This window comes from Tympanuchus pallidicinctus, unplaced genomic scaffold, assembly GCF_026119805.1.
Source record: "Tympanuchus pallidicinctus isolate F22 unplaced genomic scaffold, pur_lepc_1.0 scaffold7, whole genome shotgun sequence".
NCBI lineage: Eukaryota > Metazoa > Chordata > Aves > Galliformes > Phasianidae > Tympanuchus > Tympanuchus pallidicinctus.
This window is the reverse complement of record NW_026294791.1, coordinates 5,693,979-5,711,441: the sequence shown is the minus strand read 5'-3', so window position 1 is coordinate 5,711,441 and position 17,463 is coordinate 5,693,979. Positions and strand designations below refer to the sequence as shown.

General features: G+C 41.2%; 1 protein-coding gene across 7 annotated transcripts in view; it reads right to left on the bottom strand.

Annotated features, from left to right (window-relative positions):
• Nucleotides 1-254: 254 nt before the first annotated feature.
• RAB3B (RAB3B, member RAS oncogene family) overlaps nt 255-17,463 on the bottom strand; it is a 51,271-nt gene continuing 34,062 nt past the window's right edge. For all 7 annotated transcript variants that reach the window (XM_052666582.1, XM_052666583.1, XM_052666581.1 and 4 more), the window contains exons 3-5: nt 10,641-10,759; nt 3,727-3,851; nt 255-1,748 (exon numbers count right to left, since the gene is read on the bottom strand). In XM_052666582.1, coding sequence (XP_052522542.1) covers nt 1,561-1,748; nt 3,727-3,851; nt 10,641-10,759 — 432 coding nt within the window. In that variant the 3' untranslated portion in view covers nt 255-1,560. The remainder of the gene's footprint in view (nt 1,749-3,726; nt 3,852-10,640; nt 10,760-17,463) is intronic.

Here is a 17,463-nt window from a genome sequence, read left to right as displayed (position 1 = left end):
CTGTGGGCGGTTTGCTCGCGCGCTGATGAAATCCGTTACAGCTTCACAGCTGTTCCCGTTTCTGACAACACGAGTTACGCCCAGCCCCGCTGTGCTGTTACTGCGCTGCACGCCCCGTCAGATCTGCAAAGCGGTTCTTGAGTGCCAGGCTCAAGGACCAGCAAAATGTGCTCATACAGCTCGATCAAAAGCGTTAAGGCACCTCTGTGCATACACACGACTGGCTGCTGTGACACAGCTCCTCCAGGCACACCTGGTGGCCACATTTCTCTTTATTTGGCAGTTTCGGAGGGTTCACATACAGTAATGGCACTCCTGGCGTTGCACAAGGCGAATTTTCAGTAGCGGGTCACACACACCCAAAGTCACTAAAGATTTCTGCAAACAACAAAATGCGGTGCAAAGGGTTCAAGCCTCGAGCATGCTGAGCTCAAACAACAAGATAGTGGCATTTTTCTCCAGAAAACCAGTGTTTTTTTTCTTAGAACTTTGAGATGTGACAACAAAACTCCAAGAGTGAATGCTAGTGCCATCATGGGGACAGCGCCATGGGCAGATGCTGGACTCCAGATTCTGACAACAAAGTCTCCTTGGTCAGATGAACATATAGGCCTGTGGTAAAGCCATAAAACTTTTCCTAGTTACACCACTAATACAGCAAATTTCTTCTACATCCACCTCATTTACATTTACTGATGCAACCTGCAGTCACTGCTTGGAGCTGCGCTGTGCAAACCATGGTGCAATCATGGACAAAGGCACATGCTACAGTTTTACAGATTCACAAAAGCAGTTCCTTATATTTCAGAGAAATACGAGCTCTGCACGTGGCACACATACAGAGTTCTACACCCATACAAAACTTCATCTTTTAGTACAAGTATATATTTAGTGCAATAACATTGTAGGCGTCGAATATTAAAAATTATCCATCCCCTCAAAGAATCATGCCACATCTGTAGTGTACCCAACAGGATATCTTTGATGTTTTATTCATCGCGTCTTTCCCCACACACTTCTTCTAAAATTATACATAGTGGTTGAACCTGAAACTTGAAAATCTATCCTCACACATGCACCGTCTAGCACAAAATTAAAAAATGGAATCAACAACAAAACACAGAAAAATTTAACAATATTGGCAATGCTACTTTGGCTCCTGCTTTCTTTCCGAGCTAGTGCTGTTTCTAAGTCTTATATACCATAACTTGCCTCCAGCCAAGCACACAGCAGCCAATTCCTCATGTCCATCATCCTGCAACTCATCTGCCACCGAGCAGCTGATCAGAGTAGATCCAAACGTAGGCATTTGCAACACTATGCGATTCTTTTTCTTCATTCAGTGTAACTCACACATTAACAACTAGGTGCACTCACAATATTTATTCAGTGTTTCTTTTTAAATTATCAGATAATATATATTAAACACTCCAGCACATTAAACACACCAGTTTCCTACAACAGAGACTTCTGCCTTTGGACTACATGGTAACGAACCACAAAGAAAGAGAGAAAATTTAGTCAGGAAAGGAGAAAGACATTTCCCAGCTAGAAAGGTCACTAACATGAACAGTTCTGCTGTGAAGGGGGTGGGTTGTCCGTGAGCCTCACATTCCTTCCCGAAGTGCCCCTGGAAGGGTCCGACTCTATACTCTCTGACATCTTTTCACAGATTATATCCACAAGACGCTCAAACACCTGCCTTACGTTGATGTTCTCTTTGGCACTAGCTTCAAAATAGTCAAAACCTGTGGGGAAAAAATAAATTAAAAACAATAATAATAAGTCAAGACTGATGATATGGAAATGATTTAAAAGAATACTCTTCCCCCCCCCAGAATTCACCGTAAGAAAACAAGATACTGACAATTCTTAGGCTCAGTTGACTCTCACTGTCTCAAATACTGAGCAGAAATGCATCTAAAATTCACCATTCCTGCTGACAGCTGGCACTGCTCCCCTCCCACAAAGGCCTGAGCTCTGCCCTACCAGGAGCAGTGTGCTGATCTGCCAAGCTTTTACCTGTGATGTTTTGGGTCTCACACTTTGTCTTTCTAAACCAAGGGCCTCAAAGACCAACCATCCCTTACAATAGCTGTTGCTTACATGCCCTGGGCTATTATTTTGCCAGCAGCACAAGCTCAAATGTCACGCAGCTTATTTTGGAATAAAACACAGTTATATTTTGGGGGTATCCTGCATCAGTTTCCTTGATTCTATACAAAAGAAGGGAAAGAGAAGTCTTAAGTGACAGCCACTGCTTGTAGACTGACTCACTCTTTGTGTAGTACAAATAGGTGCTTACCCTATTCTAACCCTTTTTAAAAGTCACGGAATAACAGGGGAATTGGTGGTGGAAATGTACATAAGGACATAAGAAATCAGAGAACAGAACTATGATATTTGCCTGTCTAACACTGGTCTAGCTTTTGCTGTGGCAGAAGCTGTTTTGATTCAGTTCACAGTCAGGCCAATACGTTTCTTAATGTGGTTGGAAAATGTTTCCAATGAAGTTAATGCTACTGCACAAGCTTAGAGAAAAACGCTAAAGGATATCCTTTACGTGAATCATTAAGGTGAATGCTAATTGTTTAAGCAGCCAATAGTCAATTAAAGAGATTCCTCCCACCCAATATACAAAGCAATTTCAGATAATGCTGAATGCAGCTATCACAGTAAATACACTGTCTGGTAAAACCAGATACTTTTTCCAGTTCTTTTAAAAGACCATTCTGGATGCTGGGAGGCTGCAGAACAAGAGGGATGGGACAACACTTTCCAAATACACAATTAGCTTTTGTTATCCTTCACAGTGGAATGTGTCCAGCAGAGGACAGATCAGGGAAGAGCTGGGGATTCTCCAACAGAACAGCAGCTTGCTGATGGAGTCAGTTCCTATGGCAACTCCTGCACATGCACGTGCTTCCAAGCATCCCACATGTTACAGTTTCAGATTCTAGATGCCAGATTTGTATTTAAACATACAGATTAATGATTCTGGAGGGAGGGAGAAAAAAACATTTGTAGTCCATATAGAAGTGGGAATTTCAGCAAAACTCAGTATTTGATTTTATATTGGTGTGGACAATTTTTCGACTACTAACAGTGTAATTACTCTTAGAAAAAACACAGAAACACAGGCACAAATTGGAGAAACTGCAAGAAAGAACCTGGATTACTTGTACTTTCAAAGATATACTGAATTTCAGTATGTGGAAAAGATATGCAAACTGGTGATCTGATCAAGGTCACTCTTTAATCATCTACACATTGTACACTGCGCCCCCATACCCGCAGTTTAACAACGGATTTTACAACCTCTGATTACTGCTTAAGAACTGAGAACAGCATAAGATTTCATTAATTTGTGATTCTGATTATTCCTTTCAGTTTGGTAAGAATCTCTGCTCTTACAAACTAAACAAGGATTTAGAGCATGTCCAATGTAAGGGTCTTCACAATTTAACTACAGTCAATTTTAACAGGATTTTCTTGCCATGTGAATTCTTCAAGAGAAGACATTACAGTTAATGCAGAAACCCAGATTCCATATGCTATAATATATAATGAAAATATTAAATACATGAGAAATCAAGGTGAGTGTACCCTATACTTTGTTGTCCCCTCAAAATTTTTCACTGCAATTCTAGCTTCCTCTCAATGGAGCTCTTTACTAAAGTCTAGTACAAGTTTAGAACATTCTACTAAACTCTACTAAACACATACCCAGCTGATCAGCCAGATGTTTCCCTTTCTCCAAAGGAATGATCCTTTCATCCTCCATGTCACATTTGTTTCCAACCAGGATCACCTGTGCATTGTCCCAGGAGTAGGTCTTGATTTGTGTGGCCCTGCAGCAGGATGAGAAAGACTGTTTCCTTCCATCAGCCATGCCAAAAGACAATCACACTTTAAATATAAAAATAAATACCATTAAGCAATATCCATATCCAAAGACTGTTGATCAATTAAAAGACAAATGACCAAACTTACACATGAAGCAAAATGCAACCAATGTCATCTGCAACCCCATTCTGTTTTATTATTCCTTAACTTTGTATGACAATAAAGTTCCTTAATACTTTGTGTTTTACAGATCTTTGGATGCAAACAAAAATACTGAACTGAATGAAGACTAAGGGAAAAAGCGAACATCTCCATCAGCTGCAATCTCAGAGGAACAACATCCAATCACACCTTTTACCGTCTTCTTGGGAGAGAACACATTAATAGATACACAAAAATACTTCAGAGCAGGAAAAAAATAATTCTGATTTGCAGCAGCACATTTGCTGCAGAGTTTTAGCAACGTCATAAGTTGTGTTTTGAGAGTCAAACAGAGTCATGTTTGCTTCAACAGGAAAACCATCCTAGAGTCTGCAAGTTGCATGGAAACACGGAAAGAACTGCTAAAGAAAAACAGAAATGTTCCTGACTGGGAACATATAGGCTCAAGGTAACGTTCTGTAAGCTAACATTTGAATACAGCTGGATTAAGTGATACCTGAAGCAGCAAACAGCAGCTGCAATGACAGACTGCATACATCTGACAAATGCTCACATCAATAACAGAGGGATCAAACGTGTGGGAGTTGAAGCGGGAGCACTGAGGTGAACTTGAGCCACAGAGAGCTTTGGAGGCTTTGTGTGCTGAAACTGGAATGGAGCTGCCTGTGAACCTCAGGAGTCTGACCTTACACTTAGCCTCTTTATAGTTTTTTTTAAATGTCAAAATAAAATATAGATTTTTTATAATGAGGGCCAGTCTCTTCTCACCATCCTCAGGGGGTTGTCACAGAGATTGCAGCAGAACAGTATTAACCTGGTACCATTAGTTTTCATCCATTTTCCAAGCTGGCCTGGCCTATTTTGTCTTCACCAAGCCAGCTCTATCTTTTAAGTCTCTCTCCTTCCCAAAGGTAATTAGGCTGCCGTGCCAGCAGCCTAATAGGCCTTCGTATTCCATTCCTCCTCCAAACAGTTAGCCTGTCCCTATCCACCTTCCCATATTTTTTCCCTGCTCATGCCCAATGCAAGTTGTTTACTTGCTGTTGCAATGCAAATCAGATGGCATGTAACTCCACAGTGGTCTGTGAAAAAGGGCTCAATTCACTGCACAACTTGACTTTAAGCAGCAGCCCGTTTGATTTGCAATGGAAAACACAAATCTAGAGCAAGCCCACTGCACCAGTCCAGGTCCACACTGCAATATGCAAAATTAAGAAGACTCTGTGCAATTAAACTTGAATTCCTATTACTACCCAGGAAAAGGGCTCCTTCACTTTCACCCTGCTGAGTGTCTCCCATGTAGACAAGTCCAGTGAGAGCTATACAACAAGTTTATGCAGTATCCTGTGCTTCTTCAAGGCACATCACAGAAGGGGTGGACTTCAGAGGTCAGTCAAAAGCCCAGAAAGATGGAAGTGTTCCATTCTCACTCTGTAGACAACTACGAGAATGTAAGTCTCGCCAGGCTCCTCTTCTGATTCCTATTCTCCTCTCTGGATTGGTTTCAGCCTTTGAGGGGCTCACATGAAGGCACACTGCCAAATCTTGGCTATCTAAATGGAATTACTTGGAAAATGAAAAAGAGGAAAAAAACATGAAGGCCCTCCTGCTGAAACTCACCACTCTCGATTTGTAAAAGTTAGTGAAAATCTTCTCTCTCCAAACACTGACATTTACAGTTATTGGGAATGATATCATAATAATAATAAATACTTCTACAAAGTAGAATGTTCCAACAGTTCTTATCCCTATCCCAAAGATAAAGCAGCAAATCTTCAGAAAGAGTTATTTAAAAAAAGAAAAACAAAAACTTACGCAATTGATTTGCTTGAACAACTTTGAGGACAGTTCAGGGTACAAATTGGGAAAAATATCTGTGACACAACAATAAAGTTATGCCTTATTTGTGCTGAAATCTCCAAGTCATGATGAAGCACATGATTTTTAAAATTCATGCTTGGAAGAAAAATAGTCTCAGGTCCACAACATCAACAACCTAATTTGGAGACCAGCCTTAAAGATAAATAATGCAGTGATTTGTGAACCCAGTTATCACTTAAAACTAAGTTAAATTTAACCAATCTTTCCTTCCCTTCAATGAAATTGCCTAGGATTGTCCAAATTATATTTTACTTCCCACACAGTTTCAAATGAGGTTTAATACACTGATTGATCTACACACAAAACTATCAAGGCAATGTCAAAGAATAACTGGCAGAGAAGACTGTTAAGAAATCTGGAAACTGAAAGCCATAAGAGCTCATTTAACCCTTTCACTCAGCCTACAGAAAAAAAACATTCATGTGAATGAAAATCTCATGTCTATACAAGACATCAAGAGCTTGTCTAAATGCCTGATATAGGCATGACCTTCCTTATTTAGAAAAGAGCACCTTTAGGACAAAAGAGTACCTTTAGTTAAGGTGAAGCATTTCTGTAGTGACACAAAGTAAACTCCAATCCTCTACAATGCCCATTCTTAAGAAGGGCATAGGAAAAGATTGCCCAAAGAAATTCTGAGGCAGTTAGAACAGTCACTGCCAAGGAGCCAGAGAGAGGAGGTAAAGTGCAGTGTATGCATACACAGTAAGTTTTAGAGATGTTGCAGCTTCATGATAAGGCTTAGAGAATAAACAAGCTAGCAAACACAATCTCTGATGGCAATTTTCACCCACTAGCTAGAGGGTGATTATAACCTCCCTGGTATCTTAGAGCTTCACAAGGGAAAAGCTCTCTCTTCAGCTGAGAGCTAACTATGCACAAGTCCACCCCCCTGTAATTTCAGTGTAATGATGAAGATGAATTTTGGGACCTTTACACACCCTTGGGAACTCAGCAGAAGCTGAGAGTTTGTCATGGGCAAGAGCTTACTTGGAGCTCTAGGTCTCAGGCTCAGCTGTTCATGCTTCTGGCTTGTTTTCTGTAGGGAGCTTTGCAGGAAGAAATGGTGCAAGAGAAAGCAGTGAGATGGGCTGAGCATCATATTGGCAGCCTGCTTATATCTTAATAAACCAGAATCACTGAGCAGCAGCAGGCAGGCACCAGCAAGAAGGAACAAGCTTTAGACTGGAGAATGTTCTATTGAAAAACACATAATGACTACCATGCATTACAGTATATGCTAAGATACTACATAGTAAGTGTACAACACAATATGCTGAAATTGTGCCTATACACTAAGTTGCCCCTGGCTAATTTCAAAACACACTTGGTTAAATCAGTGTAGAATTGCATAAAGAAAACCTAAGGGAAGTTCAGAAAAGATATAATAAATGTCTTTTCTATCTGAGAATTCTGATAATACAGTACTTTTTTTTTTTTTTAATTCCATCCGATGGACTTCATTCTGTTGCTCACTGCATAGGTCTCATCTGTAGCTTATCTAGTCTTTCTGTGTCTTGAGAGAGACACTCAAATTCCATCCTCACGTGCTACTTCAGAATAGGCTCCTCTTAAAGGGTTTAATTCATGTTAATTGAATACTGCTCATTTATTCTCAGTGTCTAAAAATGTCAGTCAATTTGCTGCATCACACTGCATTTATCACAAAACGTTTAACTTCACAGCATTCTTTATTTACTGTGCTTGGAAACAAAAAACAAAACAAAACAAAATACAACCCACTATCACTAGCCAGCTAGAACAAGGCACTTAAAAGGGAGAAAAGATATATAGGACTAATTGCTGTAATTTCTGGAAACTTGCAGGATGTAGAAATACTGGGATGAGCTCTGCTGTCAGCTTTTACACATGTTCCAGGTGGATGCTCCAACTAATCTCAGTGAATATTTAAGTAAGGTCTTAGCATGGCTTGCTGCAGCCTCACCTAAACCTCTGTGCAAGCAGAAGCTGCCAAACAGAAGCACTGCAGGGCTGCTATAGCTTCCTTTTTTATCACCAGGCATGCTGCTACCTTGCACAGTTGACCTTGCAGGCCACCAGGCTCAGGGAGAGAAGGCTGTAGGCTAAAGCATCTTGTTCCACTCCAGTAGCAAACACTTTCATTTTTCAGAGATTGTACAGTTCCTGACTGAAGACCAGATCCATTGCAATGGCTTTTGGTTTGTTCTCGTTTGTTTGAAATATTAAGTGCATCACCAAGCACAGTGGAAAACAAAAAAAGAAACCAAAACATCCTACATATTTACTATGCTAGCAGTATGCCAGGGGCTGATACAGCAGCACCAACAATAGACAAAAGCCTCGATTTGCATTTCCAGTCTCTTCAGAAGTTTAGAAAGCAACTTTGTAGACTGGGAAAAAACTCTTTGCTGCATCACCACTAGAGGACTCTGCTGGCTTTGCTACAAGTCTTTGGTTCGTCTGTGGACAAGAAAAGGAAACGGGCTACAGGCTGATTTCATCCACACCCCATCCACTTGGGCTGAGAATCTTCAAGCTCATGATTGGAAAGATTCCTGACATGACAAGTAAAAATCACCAGTGACGGTTCACCTCTGTCCTTTTGCTGGAAAGTTCCTCTTAGCAAAAGTTCCTACTGCAGCCACTGTGGCACAGGGAGATCGTCAAGTAGGCAAAGCTGACCTTTTCTTACACTGCTGCACCATTGCTTTTGATGGAACAAACGTTAGATCATTTCAGTACAAAGCCTCAAGTTAAACTGTGCCTTAAGTTTAAAATAGTAGTGCACAGTAGCAGCTCATAGATTGAATTTTAGTACTTCTTTTTCATCATTTAACTGAAACAGAGAATATATATAAAAAGACTGACAATTGTACAAGCTTTGTCCATCTCAAACACCTGCAGAAACACACCATAATCTTCTATACCTGTATACTTCACAGATGTAGAAAAATGGGTGGAAGAAACACAATTGGAAAGTTAGAGGCGCACAAGATAAATATGGCTTAAACTTGGATTTCATAAGCAAAATTCAAAACCAAAATCCCCCTTTAAGTTGGGTGATTTTTAGACATCAGTGCCAAAGCCAGTGACCTGGTGCTGTCTTTTGCTTCTACGCTATGTATTTATTTCCAAGGTGTTTGTTTCCTTAAAAGAGCACTACATACAAGGGATATCAAATATAAGGAAAAAGACATCTGAAAGGAACTCTTTTGTGATACAGAAGGAACAACAACAGCCCACATTTGTATAACGAGGAAATTTATATAATCAAGTCAGATATCTCCTTCAAAAATATCTCCATGAACTACCCCACTCCAAGCCCTTGTTAGTTGTTTATTTTGATAGTACCTGAACCCTGTGTGTTTGCCTGCTAGTTGGACAGCATGCACACAGTGACTGGTCAGACAGGTAGAACAATCCAAGTTTCCTCACACATCTCACTGCAAGAGTGAGTGGAAACTGCATTTTTAGATTTGGCTAAACTAATAAAACTTATTAGAGGGGAAACAACTTGCAGACAGACACATAAATGGGCTGTATGGCCCTAATATACCTTGTTTCATCAAGAAATCAAGCTGAAATATTCCTAGTTTAGTGAAAAATATTGCCCTAGCTCACATGCCTATGGAAAACAGTCTTCTGGAAAAAATCCCTGTGTAGGTACTTGCATGAATTTGGTTAAAGCTGCATCATGTGAATGAATCTGATTTGGGCAAAACTTCGGGTTTGTGCTTCTAGCAAGGAAAAAAATTTTTTTGCACTGGCTGCTGAACTACAGGTTAGAGAAGGTGCTGCAGTTCGCCTTCTGCAACATGGCATCTTGATACTGACCATAAGGTGAAAGCATATGTTACATATTTATATGCAATGATCATCAGCAGCTGCTTGAGTGGACAGTGAGAGTGAGTAGGGAGCAATCTCAGAAGAATGCAAAGTTACTAGAAACATCTAACTATGTTATTTTGCCTTCTGAGTTACAATCTAGCTTTGATGATAATGGAAAGACGTTCAATAAAAACGAAGACTGAGCTGGATGCTAAGAGCTAGAGCCATGTAAGGAAGTTTTACGTCATCTATCTGCTGCCATCACATACTCCTGGGACACTGCGATCACTGCAAATTCATCTGGCAGACTTAAGAGATTCCATTAACCTCTGTGCTACCTTTCTTTGCACTCTCACCATACCTAACTGCAGTATAAAGCCACAGGGTGACACACAGCAATGACTGCAAGATATTTGAGGTCACCTAGGTCTCCCTTATCAACATGATAGTTGTAACAAGAATTGATGTTCCCATGTCAGTGCTCAGCACTGAAAAGTCAGAGACGTGATCTGGTTTCTTTGCAGTTCCTTATAGCAGGGATACATCCTCCTCACCACCCAGCTCTGAACAGACTCTAGCTGCAGTCATATATGAAGGAATTCACAATTTCTGTCCCTCACAGAGATTGTTACCAGAGCTGGATCAGCGTTGAAGAGGTGCCTTAGAGTCCCTTTGAGAGGATGCCATGGCAGAACCAGAGCTCCAGCAACAGGGTCCAGCCTTCCACTCACCTGTGCTGCACTTACAGCTTCTACCTTGCAGCTGCTCAAATATTTCCACCCTTTCACCACAACACTGATAAGAGAACATCTCCCAGCAACTGCCAACATGGAGTCTACAAGCTCTACCCTTGGCCACACTCTCTTGCATGAAAAGAAGTGGCCAAAACCAAACAAACAAACAAACCAAACTAACAACAAAAATAATAACTTTTTTCCTACCAGTCCTGCACTGCATTGAAGGATTCTTCACTAGTGATGTCATACATGAGGATGAAGCCCATGGCGCCTCGGTAGTAGGCTGTGGTGATGGTCCTGTACCTTTCTTGTCCAGCTGTATCCTGGAACAGAACAGAATACTCAGGCTTTAAGACTCTATGTCTCAGAAACAGAAGCTGCAGTTAGGTTCTGTATCTAAAATAAGGCAATCACTTTTTATTATTACATGTTTAGAAGTTCTTATTTGTTCCCACTGAAATGAGCTTTACTTACATTTTAGCATTAACTGGGCTTTTGCATCAGTGATGATCTGTTAAATGCGTTTTGACACATGTACTATTAAAAAAATAACCGAAGATGTCAACCCCTTAATTGCTCTTCTCTGCCTCAGCTTCAATGCAGTAATAAAATGTTCACAGAGTTCACTGAAAGCTGACTCTTCAAAGCAGGCAATGGAAAATCATCAAGCATTGTACCCAGCAGAAGACATAAATGCGTGCCATTTAGTGTCATGGTATGAAATATGTCATTGAAATAGGTGCTATGGGTGATTCAGTTCTAACCTGAGGATAGAGACAGCAATTAAAAACTTGACGCGGTGAGAATTATTCTACAAAGTGAATTTGACGTGGACTGTCCCAATGAAAGTGGCTGAAGCGTGCATACTAATTTCAGATTTGTTAGTTTCCTTCAGCTTAATTCTCTTCAGCAACTACCTTTACCTGATGTTTTCACTTCTGTGTTTAGCTTGACAGCACAAAGGTGGGACTTTGTCTCTGGCACATACAACAGAAGCATTTTGAAAGACTTAAGACAGCTGGAAAGTATGTCACCTACCATCTGTTCGATGCCAACATTTATTCCTTGCAAACTGAGGAACATTTCTACATCAGATCAGCAGTTCTGTAGCCACTCTGCTCCCTCTGGACCTGCCTACAGAGCCATGGACAGAAGCTATATGCTTAAAGGAGCTCTCTTTTAGGAAATATTTGTATCATTTGAACAAAATATTTAATCCACCTTTTGGCAAACAGCAACTCTGCAAAACAGGTGGCATTATCTTCAAAGGGAACACACAACATTAGCATTGACTGCTATTTACTCTTAAGGGTCAGCAGTTCTGAGATGAGTTCTTAAGTCTTCTAAAACCCACACTTCATAAAACATTTACTGCCAATGTAATTAACAAAAATAGACTTTCTCTAGGGAAAAAGAGCCAAAAAATACTTATCACTCATACAACTATCTGGAAGAGAAAAATAAATTTGTTCAGAGCACTCTTTCACAAGCACAGGGCCAATTTCTGGTCAAACACACCACGATGCAGGGAAAACACATGAGGTATAATGAGTGGGAGACCCAGCTTGAAAATTCTACTGTCTATAGGTCCCATAAATGCAGCTTTGTTTATGCTGCATGCAAGAGACAGCATTGGCCCTTCCTGAACATGCACAAGGAAGCATGTGAAAAGGGAATTCAGCCATGAATACTTGTTGCTCTGCACCAGCACATCACAGAGGCACTGTAAGAGGAAGGTGCTTGTAAATAAGCTCCCTGCAGCTCACTTAAAAGGCTCTGCCTATTGCTGCCATGCGACTATCCACAGCTGTAACACAAAGTGAATTTCCCAGGGGAGAGCATGCAGCAGGAATTTTGCTGTAAAGTCACCACACTTAAGAGATTTTTTTGCTGAAACTCGCACGTTTATTTCAAGACGGGGTAGTCCACTGCCTGGTCACAGTGAGCCATCGTGTAATGACTACAGAACATTTCTCCAATCCTCTCCTGACAAGAAGTACCAGAGTGAGGTGAACATCCCTTCATAGCCTGAGCGATCTGTTCTCCCACCACTGAGAAACCCACCGCAGAGCTCTTCTGCTCACTGGCACCACATCCCCACTTTTGCTGCTGAGCGCTAAACCAGCTGCGCCACCTGGCTCCTGGCTGTACTTCTTCACATGAGAAAGGTCTCAGCAACAACATTATTATTCTGTTTGTTCAGAGACATGATAGTTGCATTATTTTAGCCTGATTTCCTGAGAACACAAAGATCATTAACATCACTGGTCTCTACAGCTCATGTGCGCGCACCTGTTTTAACTCTGGAAACTACTAATGACTCCTGATCAGATTTGACCAAGGAGAGATCCCAAAGGTACGCCCCTGCAGGTGTTAGGGAAATTGGTGGAAAAGAGCAATATGAAGCACACTACTGATGGGGGAAAAAAGCTCAAGTGCAACACTTGCCATTTCAAACCAAAAAGGATCTGCAGGAGAGGCTTTCTTCAAGCCTCCTTAATAAGTGGACCTGTGGAAAAAAGGCCTCTCTGTTTAGCTGAAAGATCTAAGTCAGTACAAGTAACTTGTCAGATACTGCAATCTACAAAAAGAAACAAACCCATAGTAGTCAAGCTTCCTTAATTCAAATGCTCATGGAGTTTCTGTTTTATACCTCCATTACCTGGTTCTATCCCCAAATCTTTTATTCTATTTCCTGTTTGAATAAGACTCTTTTTGGCTTGTGGCATGAGGCTGTGATCAAGCAGTGAGCAACCACAAGCAGCACTGTTTATCTACACAGAATCATCTGGAAAGAAACTGAATTTGACAACGGCTGGGAGCCAGGATCTGGCTGAGGAGGCCCTGAAGGGACGATGAGCAGCCACAGGGGAGGTTTAGCATGGCCTCAAAAACATGCACCACTGCAAACTGAGCATCTGGGTTCACACTTTGTGTTCAGGCTGTGGTACTGCCTTCAGACTGAAATACGGCAATTCTAGATGGTTGGTTTGAGCATTTCTGCCTGTGTGCTGCGGTGGGCCCTGCTTTATACCTCAGTGATGGACAGGAATGCAGCCGCAAGTGATACTGGCTTAATTTTCCTGATTTACATCACGGCTTAATGCTATCTTCACTAGAACTGCCTTCCTTCCCCAAAACACATACATTTTTCAGCATAAGTGAGAGAAAATAAACTGCAAAATCTGAGCTCTATTTCTTTAGCTTGGACAGCAGCTGTCCTTACATCAGTTTAAAACGCCACGAACCACAGGTAATCAGGTGCTTCAGTTCTACGCACAAGACATTTAACCAATGAAGGAGATACACAACTGACACAGATTGCTTCCCTCGCCCCAAAGTTGTTAGTAAGATTTCCAGATAGAGCACAAACTCATAAGACAGGCAGCTGAGGCACAGGCAGGGACCAGCAGAAAGCCAGGGCAGCACTAACAGTCTAGCCAAACGCCTGGGCAGAATAGCATGAGCCTTCAGTAGCCAGAAGCCTGCTTGGCTCACCCCAAAGAGGAATCAGATAGCTTGGTTATAGGCAGGAGCAGAACGGTCTCTGTGAGGTGCATTTACACTAATATACTAACAAGTCTGTTCCTCCATAGCTTACATGTGTACCTGTCCTTAACACAAACAATTAAAAAAAACCCACAAGCCCATTAGCTGGTAGCTTGAAACAAAAATATGAAGATTTTGCATTAATTAGCAATCAAGTTTCAGGGTTTATCACAGGAAAAGGGATCTAAATACATTCGCATTACGTGTGGATGCACTCTACTCAAAGTTCACCACCTAAACATTCACAGGAGCACAACCAGCTTCTTGTTATTTACTTGGCTGCTCAACAGCAATAGTGAGGTACTCATGCAGGAAACACACTTGAGGTTTTAAATCACAACAGACATTCTTTGCTGCTGCTCTGAAAGATGAGAATCCCTACCTCCGTTTAAGTGCAGATTTCCAGCCACAAATTCTTTTTCTCAAAACAAAATGTCACCAAAACGTCTTTCTTGTACCAGATTTAATCCCCTCAGCACCATGACTTTTCCAGCAATGTACATAACCAACATTCTTCACAATAAATAAACTTTGATTTTTTGTTGTTTCTTTTTTTAAGGGTTATGTTTTTGTTACTTCTTGCTTTTAAAGAAGAATAACACTGAAGAATAAAAGTCACCTCTTGTCCAGATGGATGACAGCAGCACCTACTAACAGCACCCACGCCACTCCACTGCTGCCAAGAACCCAGCACCCTCCTTGCTTAGGCTACTAAGAGACTCAGAACGGAGGCTACGTCAGCCCCAATAACCAGCACCAGGAAAGGCCCATCTCGATGGCAGAGGCTGCTTGTTGTGCACCCTGAGCTCAGCCATCACACCTCCTGCACATTACATGAAGGCACACATACACTTCCTTTGTGTATGCAGATTTTTGACTGGAAGACACCACACGCCAACTAAATAAATGCCATTCAGATTAGAAAGGGAAAAAAAACAAAACACTGAAAACCGCATGGGTGAGTGAACAGAGTGACCTCTGGCAGACTAGTATGTGACATTAAAGAGAAGACGGTAACATAGAGCTTACTGTTCCCACTGGCAGCTAGAAATAGGAACAAACAGGCAAGCAAGATGAGTCACTGGTTAAGACACGGAAAAGATGCGATGTCATGAAAAGCCCGTGAAGTTTCAAATGCTGCCAGGAGCAAAATAACATCTGGTTCCTTCAGAACTCAGCGCTGATTAAAATGCTCCATTTTAACAGATTGTATTGAGCATTTTTCCTTTCTTATTATTGAATGCTCCTGTTGCTGAAGAGTCACTGGAACCTACTCAGGCGCACCCAGATACCTTGAGAGCCAGCTCCACGTGAGCAGTATCAGCAACATGCAGCAAAACATTTATGTTGGGGAAAAAAAAGGAAAACCTACACAATAAAGCCATTCTTGTCTTTCATATAAGAGGTTCTACCCTTGCAAAATATTTTTTAAACATTTTCCTGCCTTCGCCCAACTTCCACTTCTCTAACTGCAAATAAACAATCTGAGATAGCAGCAAGATCCAAATACATTGCATCCCTTGATAGACCACCTACTCAGGGTAAGAAATAAAACCATCACCACAAAGACAAAATAAAAAGAGGAAAAAAAAGTGTCTGAATGCAATTTCACATAAAGTTTGCCAGTTCTGCAAGACCTTTTCAGTTCTCCTACATATACTCTTGAGTTACCTCAGCCAACCTTTGTAAGAACAGCTGTACAACACAGAGATGTCTGAGCAACGTCAGCCACTATAAACAGCGTTAATTTGCTGGAGTTGTCAAGTTGTCAAGAAACAAATACACTAATCACAGGCAGAGCAGCTCAGAAGCAGCACTGTGGTACTGCCAATAAGCAAGTCTGCACCTTCTAGATGTTCAGTGCTGCAGTGCACTGGATGGATGTGTGCTGGTCCAGCCATCACTGTGTGGGTCATAATGGTGGTCTTCTGATCCATGGAGACAAGCAACACAAAGGAAGATCTCAATACGTTATAAATCAACTGCCAAAAGAACAAATGCAAAATTCGTGAGGAGCAAGTGAAGTGATGTGTGGTACAGATCTGGCTAAATTCAGTAATCTGGTTCTTTGATCTGGAAACTAACAAGAACAGGTGAAGGGAATTAGCATCATCAAACTATCAGTTGCTTTCCCCCTCAAACACAAGCAAGCAAAACAGCAAATCCCAGCTAGGAGAGCAGCAGAGCGAGAGCCAGACTTCCTGGAGCCTATTTCGAGGTGATCAAATGTCATGGTAACAGCAAGAGAGGCAGCAACTGCTCAGCTCTGTGCACTGGGCAGCAGCTCCCGCAGCACTCAGCACTCCCTGGTGCATCCTCTGCTCCTCGACTCCAGGCAAGTCCTTCAGTTAACTCATTTACAAAGCAAATATGTACATCCAAAGGTGTTTATGAAGCTTCAAGACTATATGCCTGGAGACCTGCTGTATTCCTAATTGTAAGGAAACTTAGTTTAGTATTCTGCTGCAAGCATTGCTCCATGGAAATGTTCCTGTTAACAAAAGATTTCAGCATATTTAGTAGTGAATTGGGCCTAAATCTGGGCCTCACACTTCACAACCCTCCCCTGTGCATATTCTGTTACAGGGATCAATTCAAAGACAAACAAAAATTTTTGGTCAACTTGCTGTTGGTTGCCTTGCTGAAGCAGTGGGATTTTGGCCTGGGTGACGTCCAGAGGTCACTTTCAGCCTCAGCCATTCTGTGATTCGGGGAAATCTTTGTGGATTTAATGCTTGGTGTTTCCCATTCTTCCTGTTGTTGGGTCCTCAGAACAACAGTACCTGAGGTAAACTGCCCCCAAGCAGAGAGCCACTCTTTTCTTTGGGAACGTACCATGGGTAACGTGGCCAGAGACAGCACACTGCCCACCTAGGCACTTGGGGGAATCAATTCCATTTCTTTGAATGCTATTCTCAAAGGTATTTGTACTAAGAAAGATCAGTACTACCAATGCTTATGATTTTGTCCATGTAATGATCTTTCTGAAGTCTCAATTCTAAACTAGAAAAATATTGAAAGTTTTAGCATTCAGGAAGGTGGAATAAAAGCCTAAAGACAACAAAACTCAAAAGCAATCTGAAGCTCATAAACCAGAAAGTAAATCAGAAGGAACAGAAAGTATGCGTCTCATTTCAGTTTGAAACACAGTGTTGGAAATTGACAATTACATGAATCCTTCTAGCTCATATGCTTATATTTGATGAAGATGTGCATGTATTTCAAAAAGCAATGCAATAAATCTGACGCAGTTCTCATTGGTGAAATGAAGTTTTTGCTTAAATTCAGAAAAACCTCACAAAAACCAATCAAATGGAATTTGATTAATTTCCAAGTAAGCTCACATCTCTGCTGAGAACAGAACGAAAGAATTTCATTTGAAGAGATGCTATTTTGGAATAGTTGCAAGTATCTTAAACTAGAGGCTTAGAATTCAAGTGCTTTATGAATCACAACAGTGTGCACATGATGATGCTCA